The sequence below is a fragment of the Cetorhinus maximus genome, chromosome 1 (genome assembly GCF_964194155.1).
Source record: "Cetorhinus maximus chromosome 1, sCetMax3.hap1.1, whole genome shotgun sequence".
In the NCBI taxonomy this organism is placed as follows: Eukaryota; Metazoa; Chordata; class Chondrichthyes; order Lamniformes; family Cetorhinidae; genus Cetorhinus; species Cetorhinus maximus.
Window position 1 is genome coordinate 171590428 of NC_135879.1, and position 12211 is coordinate 171602638.

At 42.9% G+C, this 12211-nt stretch overlaps 1 protein-coding gene across 1 annotated transcript in view; it reads right to left on the minus strand.

The window, feature by feature from the left end:
* LOC144676471 (sodium channel protein type 4 subunit alpha-like) overlaps positions 1 to 12211 on the minus strand; it is a 199818-nt gene that overhangs the window by 144377 nt on the left and 43230 nt on the right. The window contains exons 11-12 of the mRNA XM_078537156.1: positions 4814 to 4981; positions 898 to 920 (exon numbers count right to left, since the gene is read on the minus strand). Coding sequence (XP_078393282.1) covers positions 898 to 920; positions 4814 to 4981 — 191 coding nt within the window. The remainder of the gene's footprint in view (positions 1 to 897; positions 921 to 4813; positions 4982 to 12211) is intronic.

The following is a 12211-nucleotide window of genomic DNA, read 5'->3' on the forward strand; positions in this document are numbered from 1 at the left end:
AAGTGTTTAACGCCCGTGCCCAGGCTGTGCAACTACATCTTCTTAACTTTCCTAACCCTGCCGCTACGTCTTCATGCTCCCCGTCATCCACAGTTGAGGTGGAGGCAGCCTGCTGAGTGCTATGGCCTGTCTGTGCTGACCTTGGTGGGCATCCTCTGGAGGGTCGAGACCTGGAGGTCTGCTTTCGGGGTCCTGCTGTGTGGCAGTGGCACCCTCCTTGGCCTATGAAGCTGGAGGTGCTGGGGTCACAGGAAGAGGGGCTTCGGATGGGCCGGACACTCCCGGAGTCACCCAGATGGATGGCCCCGGGGTGTGCACCTGCTGATCCTCCTTCCTATGGGTGCCCGAGGTGGGTACTGACTCCTTAAGGAGAAAGGGAAACTGGAGGGAGATCGAGCTAGCCTGCGCCCCTCTCATGTTGAAACTGTTGGAGGCCAACTATGGCGTCAGTGGTGGGGCTCATCCTGCGCAACAGTGCAGGAGTGATGGCCTGGACCAAGGTTTCCATGGCACTGCCATCCTACCATTGTTGACCTCGGTGCGTTGGCATGCCGGCGCTATCGCCTCAGCCTGAAGGCGGACGGACTTCTCCATCGTGCCTTGCAATCTGGGGAGTGCAGCGGACACTCCTTCCTGATGTTCCCAAGCTTGCCTTCGCAGCTCCAGCAACTAAGGTATGACTACGTTCAGAGACTCATCATCAGACCTGGACTCAGCCAATGAGAGCCCGCCCACCATTGAAACGGTGTGTTTCCTGGGAATGCATAATTAATGTGACGGGATTGGGGCGATACTATGTGAGAAGCCGCCATTGCGACCGTCCGGCAAAATGTCCTTTTTCCCACTCGCTACCGCACTTAGTGCAAATCTGGGACAATTCCGCTCCTAATCCCTTACCATTTAGGAAACACTCTGCACATCTGTTCCTCCTACCAAAGTAGATAACCTCACATTTTTCCACATTATATTCCATCTGCCGTGTTCTTGCCCACTTACTAAGTCTGTCCAAATCCTTTGCATCTTCCTCACAACACATATTCCCACCAAGCTTTGTGTCATCCGTGAACTTGGAAATATTACATTTGGTCCCCACATCCAAATCATTGTTATATATTGTGAACAGTTGGGGCTCAAATGCTGATCTTAGCGGTACCCATGCCAATGTGAGAATGACCTGTTTATTCCTATTCTCTGTTTTCTGCCTGTCAGCCAATCCTTAGTCCATGTCAGTATATTACCTCCTTTCCCATGTGCTTTAATTTTCTAACCAACCTCCTGGCTTTATCAAAAGCCTTCTGAAAGTCCAAGTATACTATATCCATCCACTCCCTTTTTATCAATTCTGTTCATAACATCCTCAAAAAACTCCAACAGGTTCATCAAATATGATTTTCCATTCATAAATCCATGTTGACCATGCCCAATTAGATCATTATTATCCGTGTTCATTTATTACATCCTTTATAATAGATTCTAGCATTTTCCCTACTATTGATGTAAGACTAACAGGTCTGTAGTGCCCCGTTTTGTCTCTCCCTCCCTTCTTAAATAGTGGGGTGACATTTGCAATCTTCCAATCTGCAGGAACCATTCCAGAATCTATAGGATTTTGGAAGATGATCACCAATGCATCCACTATCTCCATAGCTACCTCTTTCAACACTCTAGAATGTAGAATATCAGGGGAGGAATTTTACGGCCCCTCCCACTGGCGGGATTTTCTGATTTTCAATGGACTTTTAAATGGCTCGCTGCATTATCCAGCTCCACCCCCGCCGTGACAGGTCTGTAAAATTCTGCCCCCAGTCCCGGAGACTTCAGTCCCATTAATTACTCCAATGTGACCATCTTACTAATTTTCTTCAATTCCTCATTCTCCCTAGTCTCTTGTATCTCTAGTTCTGAGAAATTTCTTGCATCTCAGAGAGACACAAAGTAATTATTTAGCTTCTCTGCCATTTCTCTATTCCCCATTATGAATTCTCCTGACTCTGCCTGTAATGGACTCACATTTGTCTTAGCTAAACGTTTCCTTTTTACATACCTGTAGAAGCTTTCACAGTCTGTTTGAATGTTTTGTTGCTAATTTACATTCATATTCTTTTCTTTGTCAGTTTCTTGCCCTCCTTTGCTGTATTCTAAAATCCTCCCAATTCTCAGGTTTGCTTCTATTTCTGGCAACTTTATAGGCCTTTTCTTTTAATCTTATACAATCCTTCAATTTCTTTGTTAGCCGTGGTTTGCTGACTTTTCTTTTTGGGTTTTCGTGCCTTGTACATAATAATTCTTTAAAGATCATCCATTGCTTATGTACCGTCATACCTTTTAATGTATTTTTCTAATCCACCTCAGTCAATTTGTCCCTCATGCCTTCATAATTTAATTTGTTCAGATTTAACACCCTGCTTCAGATTGAACCGCCTCACTTTCAAACATAATGGGTGGGATTTTCTGGCCCTGCCTGCTGCCAGGAACGTCCGGTCCTGCCGAAAGTCAATGGACTTTTGGCTGAGCCGCTGAATCTCCTGCGATGGGTCCCGCCACGATGGGGCTGGAAAATCCTGGCCAATGTAAAATTCTATCATAATATGGTCACTCACTCCTAAAGGTTCTTTTACAACAAGGTTATTAATTAGCCCTTTATCATTACATAACACTAGATCTAAAACCCTGTCAGTTCGCGGATGACACGAAAATTGATGGAGTGGTAAATAGGGAGGAGAATAGCCTTAGATTACAGGAGGATATAGACGGGCTGGTCAGATGGGCTGATCAGTGGCAAATGGAATTTAATCCGGATAAGTGTGAGGTGATGCACTTGGGCAGGACAAACAAGGCACGGGAATACACGATGAATGGTAGGACCCTGGGAAGTACCAAAGATCAGAGGGACCTTGGTGTGCATGTCCACCAGTCCCTTAAGGTAGCGGGACAGGTAGATAAGGTGGTTAAGAAGGCATATGGGATACTTGTCTTTATTAGCCGAGGCATAGAATATAAGAGCAGGGAGGTTATGCTGGAACTGCATAAAACGTTGGTTAGGCCACAGCTAGAGTATTGCATGCAGTTCTGGAATCCGCATTATAGGAAGGATGTGATTGCACTAGAGAAAGTGCAGAGGAGATTTACCAGGATGTTGCCTGGGCTGGAGAGTTTTAGTTATGAGGAGAGATTGGATAGACTGGGGCTATTTTCCTTGGAGCAGAGGAGATTGAGCAGGGACATGAGGTGTATAAAATTATGAGGGGCATAGATAGGGCAGACAGGAAGGAACTTTTCCCCTTGGTGGTGGGATCAATAACCAGGGGGCATAGATTTAAGGTAAGGGGCAGGAGGTTTAGAGGGGATGTGAGGAAGAATCTTTTCACCCAGAGGGTGGTGGGAATCTGGAAATAACTGCCTGAAAGGGTGGTAGAGGCAGGAACCCTCATAACATTTAAGAAGTATTTGGATGTGCACTTGCGATGCCATGGCATACAAGACTATGGTCCTAGTGCTGGAAAATAGGATGAGAATAGTTAGGTACTTGTTTGACCGGTGCAGACTTGATGGGCCAAAGGGTCTTTATCTGTGCTGTAGACCTCTATGATTCTATAAAATAGCCTGTTCTCTAGTCGGTTCCTCAAATCAATATACTGTTCTAGAAAACCATCCCTAACACACTGCAGAAACTCATCCTCCACAGCATTAGGTTTACCCAGTCTACAAGCAGATTGAAGTTACCCATGATTACTGGGACACCTATGCTACATGCCTCGCTAATCTCTCCTGATTAATACCATGCCCCAAGCTACAACCACTGTTTGATGACCTATGAACAATTCCTGCCAATATTTGCTGCCTCTTACTGTTTCTTATCTCCACCCAAATGGATTCCACATTTTGTTCTTCTGATCTGAGATCCTCCCTTACTAATGTACTGATCCCATCCCTTTTTATCAGCGCAACACCTTTTCCTTTTCGCCTGTTCTTCCTAAAAGTCCAATATACTTGAATATTCAGTTCCCAGTCTTGGTCACCCTGCAGCCATGTTTCCGTAATGGCTATTGGATCATATGCACTTACCTCTATTTGTGCCTTTAAATCATTTACCTTGTTGTGAATGCTGCATGCATTCAGGTAGAGTGTCATTAACTTTGTCTTTTTAACATTATTCTGGATTCTAAGTTTAGTTGATGCTTGCCTTTGTTTTGCCTGCCTTCTAATTTCACTTGCCACTTCTCTACTTCCCGTAGCTTTACTTCTTTCCAATTTGAGTTACCCCTAAGTTTCCCACCCCCCTGGCAAGCTGGTTTAAACCACAGGGGGTGGTTGAAGTGAACAGTATAGATGCATTTAAGGGGAATCCACGCAAGTTTATGAGAAAGAAAGGAAGAAAGGGTTACCGATGATAGATTTAGAAGAGAAAAGATTGAGGAGGCTCGAGTGGAGTATAAACACAGGACTGGTTGGGCCAAAGTTCCTGTTTCTCTGCCGTATATCCTATGTAATCCTATATAATCATGGTCTGTGCTTTGTCAAGCACTACCTCCTGCAACTTTTTAACTAACCCAGATTGAATGTATCTGTGTAGGAGTGGCATTATGATGTTTTCACTTGAGGATGCTTTATAAGGCCAGCTCTCTGCACCACGTAGAACATCTCTAGAGCAGTATATATCACAAAATCACATTATTAGAATCAATTTTTAATTAAAGCTTGGATAAATTGTAGCATGTAATAATGGAATTGATATACTTATCATTAGAATCAGAACGATCACCTAGTTTAACAACCAAACAAAAGCGTGAGTAAGACTTTGTAATATACTTACTTTATTTTCATAATCATGCCCAACAAGCTGCATTCCTATTACAGTGAATATATAAATTACTATGATGACTATAAGTGTCAGATTTCCCATCTCTTTCAATGATTTGAATATGATGTTGATCAATGTGTTTAGTGTTTTCCAGTTCTTTGCTAGTTTGAAGACTCTAAGCTGTTATTAAAAGAAAGCAACAACATTTATAATAGTTAGAATTTTGAGAGGTTTCACAATGGGACAAGAATAAAAACATTTGATAACATGAAAATGTTTTAAAATTTATCCGATTCTGTTTAAATAAGTACTTCAAGATTTTCATATCTTTTAATGAATAATGGAGTGAACTGAAAACTTGCCTAGGGCATGTCAAGTATGTTACATTTCAATGCTAAACTTTCAAAATGCAACAGAAATGACATCCTCGTTGAGAAGCTATCCATTTTGGAGAAGGTGGTATTGGCAAGTAATGACAAAGAGCTGAAGGAGAACATGCATGCCTGCATGTTTAATCTGCCTTGAAGGAGATAGAGCTTGCCATCATGGGATGGGACATCACTGAGGCCATGGTCACTGGCAAGGCTGGGGAGGGATTCATGATGAGGCTATCTGCATACTTAATCTTTCTTCTCTTTGTCCCATGATTTCTGTAGATGTGTAGGCATGCATTAATTACTTTCTCGTCTTCCCTCACCACAACCAACCATTAGTCCTTTCTCATTTTGGATACGAAAGAACTGGAGCCTTCACAGTCAATGAAGGAAGAGGATGAAGACAATATTTCAGGGGATGGAATAGAGGATGGATCTTGCTAAAGATAACAGGCACTAGTGCGTGGGAGTCAAAGTGGAGAGAAAGAATAGGCAGGGGGCAGCTCGGCTCAGTAAGAGCCGCATGATCAGTGAGCGGAGACTTCGGTCAGAGTGAGATAGAGACCGAGTGAGTATATTTCAGAATTTGGTTCAAGTGGGAATTTGGTGCATGGGGGGAAAGAGGAGCTGTAGGTAAAGTTTACTGCAAGAGGTGTGACTTAGAATAGAGTGCTGGGAGTTGGGTAATTAAGTGAGTTAGGGAAGGGAGGGGAAGAGGTGCTCTCTTTCTTTCTGCTTTCTAACTTTCTCAGCCTTCTGGAAGTGGTCGTACTGTACTACAGGGGAAGAAGCTAGTTATTTGGTGAGAATCTGGTAAGTGACTAAGGGTTATTCTATTCCTAAGGTTCAAAGGTTAATAAGGTTAATAAAATATGTAAAAACAACAGTAAAATATATAATTGAATAAAATAATTAAATAGTTAATTAGACCCCCTTAAGGATGTCAGGACAGGTGATGTGTCACAGCTGCAGCATATGGGGTCTCCTGGATGCTAGTTTGATCCAGGGAAAACACGTCTGCAGTAAGCGTTTGAAGTTTGAGCAGCTTCAACTCAGATTTTATGAGCTGTAGGCTGAACTTCAGACACTGTGGCGCATCAGGGAGGGGGAAAGTTACCTGGATTCTTTGTACCAGGAGGTAGTCACATCTCTTAGGACAGGGTCTTCTAAAGGGTCAGTTGTCAGAGACAAGATAGTGTGACTGTGAGTGAGGCAGGTAAGAGGTCTCAGAGGGCAGGAGCACTGGAGTGTGAGTCTCTGCAATTGTCCTACAGGTTTGGGGTTTTTTCAGCTTGTTTGGATGAGAGTGGGGGCTGTAGGGTGGATGAACTAATTGGCCATGGCATTGTGGGACAGAAAGCCATTCAAGTCGGGGGAGCAAAAAGGAATGTAGTGTTAGTGGGGAATACTATAGTCAGAGGATTGACACCGTTCTCTGCAGCAAAGAGCATGAGTCCAGACAGCTGTGTTGCCTACCCAGTGCCAGGGTGCAGGACAAATGCTCGGGGCTGGAGAGGAACTTGCTTTGGGAGAGGGAGGACCCAGTCGTTGTGGTCCATGTAGGTACCAACGACCATAGGCAGGACAAAGAAGGAGGTTCTGCATAATCAGTGTGAGGACCTAGGCATCAAATTAAAAAGCAGAATCTCAAAGGTCATAATCTCTGGATTATTATCTGAACCACGTGCAAATTGGCATGGGACAAACCTGGTGAGGGAGACGAATGTGTAGCTCAAAGACTGGTGTGGGAGAAGTGGGTTCTGGTTCGTGGGGCACTGGCACCAGTACTGGGGAAAGTGGGATCTGTACCATTGGGACGGTCTACACCTGAACTGTGCTGGGACCGGTGTTTTTGCAAGCCACATAACTAAGGAACTAGAGAGGCTTTTAAACTAAATAGTGGGGGCAAGGGATCAAATTGGGAAGATGTGGTAAATCAAAGAACAGAGACAAGACAAAAGAGAAAGGTATTATTACGGGAAATAAAAAACAGACCGTGACAGGAAGGGATAGAGAGTACAAATCTGACATTAAATCAACAGATGAAACTAGAGGTTACAAAAAGAATAAAAGGATAAAACTAAAAGTTCTGTATTTGAATGCATGTAGCATTTGGAACAAAACAGATGAACTGAGAATGCACATAGAAATAAATAATGATGATTTGATAGCCATTATGGAGCTATGGTTGCAGGAGGACACGGGTTGGGACCTGACAATTGAAGGCTGCAGGATATTTAGTAAGGACAGGAAGTGAGGAAAAGGGGTGGTTCTGTTAGTTAATGATGGTATTAGCACAATAGATAGGGATGATTTAAATTCAGGAAACCAGTGTGTGGAAACGGTTTGGGTAGAGATGAGAAATGGTAAAGGCAAGAAGTCACTTGTGGGGGTTGTGTACAGGCCCCCTAACAGTAACCACATGGTAGGGTTGAGCATAAAGGAAGAAATAATTGGAGCTTGTCAGAAAGGCATGGAAATAATCATAAGAGATTTTAATCTACATATAGACTGGAAAAGTCAGAAGGGCAAAGATAGCCTAGATGAGGAGGGTCTGAGACTAAGTTTTTACACTTAAATAAGGGCAATTATGAGGGCATGAAAGCTGAGATGGCTGATAGGTCAATAAAGATGCAGTGGCTAATATTTAAGGGCATATTTAAGAATACACAGAATATATACATTCCAACGAGTAAGAAAAAGTCCAAGGGACCGACACACCATCCATGGTTAACTAGAAAGGTTAAGGATAGTATCAAACTTAAAGAAAAAGCATATAATTGTGCAAAGACAGGTGGCAGATCAGAAGATTAGACAGAATATAAGGAACAACAAAGAGTGACTAAAAGACTAATAAGGAGGGAAAAATTAGAGTATGAGAGAAAGCTAGCCAGAAATATAAAAACAGAAAGTAAGGGCGAAATTTTATGGCAGCGGGATTTTACGTTCCCGCCGAAGCCAATGAGGTTTAGAATGTCTCGCCGCATTTTATGGCCCCGTCTCTGCCGTAAAATTCTGCCCTAGGAGTTTTTATAAATATTTTTAAAAAAGTGTTAACAAAGTGAACGTTGGTTCTACAGAAAGTGAGTTTGGAGAATTGATAATGGAAAACAAGGAGATGGCAGATGAATTGAACAGATGTTTTGCATCAGTTTTCACTATAGAGGATACAAGTAACATCCCAGAAGCAGCTATAAACCAGGGAATGGAAGTAGGGAAGGAAGTCAGGAAAATTGCTATGGAGTGTTACTGAGTAAATTGTTGGAGCTGTGGGCTAACAAGAGCTCGAGTCCTGATGGATTTCATCCTAGGGTCTTAAAAGAATTGTCTAGTGAGATAGTTGATGCATTGGTTTTAATTTTCCAAAACTCCCTAGATTTTGGGAAGATCCCATTAGTTTGGAAGATGGCAAATGTAAGTCCATTATTCAAAAAGGGAGGGAGACAGAAAACGGGCCAGAAAATGTAACATCTGTGGTAGGGAAAATGTTAGCAGCTATTATTAAAGAAGCCATAGAGGGCACTTGGATAAGCTCAAGGCCATTAGGCAGAGTCAACATGGTTTTGTGAAAGGGAAATTGTGTTTAATCGACTTATTGGAATTCTTTGAGGAAGTAACATGTGCTGTGGATAAAGGAAGATAAAGAGTCGGGGCCAGCGTGCAAGCATGCGCGCGAAAGAGCGCTTCAATCTTCCTGAGGCACGGTGGCCATGATCTCATTGAATGGCGGAGCAGACTCGATGGGCCAAATGGCCGACTTCTGGTCCTATGTCTTATGGGTCCTACAATCAATATTGGACCCAGTGTTACCTATTGAAGCTGCCTACCTGTATTGGGCAGGAGAACTGTTTGTCCATTTTGTGGCTGAGTGGGCTGATGGCTGTGCAAGTGCGCAGTACACATGTGCAAAAACAAAAGACACAAGGGCAGAGGCAAGAGGAGTCTCCCCAGCAGTCTCCCAGCCACTGCCTAAGAAATACAGGACAAATGGGATCCAACAAGCAGCACATAGGACAAAAGATGAAATTACAGGACAGTCCTATAAAATACAGGATGGCTGGTCATCTTACTGGGCCTATGCATCCTGTAAGCCATCCATCTTGCATGTGTTCCCCTCAGAGGCCCTAAGGCTTCCTGAGGGTTCTCAACCTGCTGCTGCTTCTGCTCCGTTTGCTCCTCTTTCTGCAAGCAGAATTGAGAGACCTGGATGAATCCCATCTTCTGCAATGCACAATCCCCTTTCTGGGCTTCTTACAATTTGCAACACAGAAAGAGACCAATGGTCCAGCTGCAATGTGCTGTTGTTTGAGCTCCACATGAGACTCTGCTCATCCTCCTTCATCTAACCCTATCAGTGTGGCCTTCTATTCCTTTCTCCCTTATTTATTTATCTATCTTCCCAATCAAGGCACCTATGCTCATCACCTCAGCTGCTCCATGACAAAGCACAATTCAAATTTGAACGACTCTCTGTGTAAAGATGTTTCTCCTGAATTCTTCATCGCATTAGTGACTATCTTATATTTGTGGCCTCTAGTTTATAAGTTGAATATTTTCTGTATGTTACCCTATCAAACCCTGTAATAATTTGAAATATTGTTACTCCTCAGCCTCAGCTAATCTGTCCCTCGTGATAGTTAAAATCCATTTAGTTCTAGTATCATCCTTGAAGTTCTTTTTTGCTGTTACTGTTCTCCTCCCGCTGGGCAGCATGAGTTAAAAAGGTTTGATTCTTTTCTTCTTCCCAACTAATTTAATAAACTGGTTGAAATTTATGACCAAGTTACTTCGGAAGTTATTAGACAAAGCAAACTGAGTGAAAATAAAAGGTAGATCAAAAATGAACTCGGAAAAGCAAAAATATATTTGTTATATCCAGATGCTATTAATATCATGCTTGTAACTTTACAGGTCAGACATCTGTGCAATGTAAATTAAACAATTGGAAAGGATGAATGTTTTAAGGAGATTTTTCAAATAGAACTTAAATTATACATGGTCTTCTCCTCTGCCAAGTACTTAACATTAAATGCCTTTCCCAGGTCATATTGTCTGATTATTTATCGAAAATCAAAGTTCCAATGTTATTACAATATAGTTAACCTTTTTTTTTCTAATTTTGAGTTGATTTCCCTCACCATTATTCACTGAAGTGGCAGAGATTAAAAAGAAGAAAATGCACTAATGATAGGAATCTGACGTAAAAAGCAGAAAATAGTGGGATACACAGCAGGCTCACCAGCAAATGAAAGAAAAAACAAACATTTTAATGGTGGTTCACCAAATGTATGCTCCTGATGCCAGAACTCTGGAGGGTTTGGGAAAATATGAGTATGCTTCCCATGATTTCCCATTCAAAATTGGCTTTTTTATTTCATGCTAAATCACTATCCTGTAAGTCCTGTTCCAAATTGCTGAGATGCTGGTTATGAGTGTAACTCCTATGATAGGTATACCGCAGGAACATGGTGACTATCTTACAAGTTGAATAAAATACTCCAGTTTCTCCTGGTACCACAAAAATAATTTAAAACTTACTGGGGAGAATTTTCTCCCTGTCGGGAGGGCTGGATGTGAGCGGGCACGGGCGGGAGCAGAGCTGATCACGGCCTGCGATCAGCTCCGTGCCACCATTTTACGTGGGCAGGCCAATTAAGGCCCGCCCAGCGTGACGCACGGCCGGTAGCTACCTGTGTGGGCAGAGGGAAGATGGAGAGTCGGAGACTGCGCCCTTTCGCGCAGAGCGCAGAAATCTCCCTGAGGCACGGAGATTTTTCAATAAAGAAACATAAAAATTATTTACACATGTCCTCTCATGTGACAGTGTCACATGAGCTGGGACATGTTAATGAAATGTGAAAAAATTATTTATTTACTTAATAAAACCTTCAGGAAACTTTATCCCGCCCATGGATGAGGTTTCCTGAAAAACGCAAAGGTTGCTTGGGCTCTTCGCCTGCCCACCAACCTGAAGGTTGGACAGGCAGCGTTGATAATTATGTTAATTGGGTTTTTAATGGCCCTAACAGGCCTTTGACAGTTGGGCGGGCGTGCCACCGAGCGAAAGATCTGAATGACGCGTGGTGAGGTTGGGACGTATACCTGACATATGCCGGGCCCGCCCCCGTATGCTGATGTAAAAATTCTCCCCACTATTTTTGGTCTTTGGTTGCACTGCCAGTCAAACTGGTCAGATCATAAACAGCACTCATTCCACCCACTTATCTCCAATATATGTCATAGAATCCCAATTTGCATAATAAAAGGGCCAACCACCTGAAACATTTGGACACTTCGGCTGCTGAGGGATAGGACCCTTTAAAAATGATGGTAGCTGAAGTGTTGGCATTAGGATGGCAGTAAAATCTACCAACCTCCATTTTGTGACCATTGTTCATGTTGATTTGGCCAAGTTAAAGTTGTCTCAAAAAAAGATTTCATTACTGAAAAATAACTCTCTTGAATACTTTTAAGTGTTCCCCCGATGTACCCATACAGTTTAAGGTGAGTTGTCTTGCTCATGGTACTCTATGTGCTACTTAGCATGTGTTCCATGGTTACAATTCCAGAGGAAGTCCACCAGAACAGCCACAAATTAGGACAGAATCCAGATATTTTGTGTTTCATTCCCAGTTCAGCAATTCCTCTATGGACTTGTGCCGGCAGAGTCTCCATCTACAACTGAAATGCCATCAACATTGTGTGAATGGGATCAGGGCTGGAGGCTATGTAAATCCAGGGTTCCTGCTTCCCAGCCCTCAGTTGGGGCCTGTATAGTGCTGGTGGAGTATGTCTGAGTCCGCCACCCTACCAGCAACCCACCAAAGATCCATCCCCATGCCTGTTCAACTTCAATGCAGAAAATGACGAAGGTCACAGGCAGCCATTGGGATGAATGAGGTGCTGGATTTAGAGGTTTCTCTATTTACCCTGAATAATGCATATCTGGTGAGGTTTGGCAGCTAATGCAATCATAGTAAAAGCCAGCGGGTTCAGGAGTGGAAAGCAGAAAATTGTTTCCTATGTAAGGTTTTAT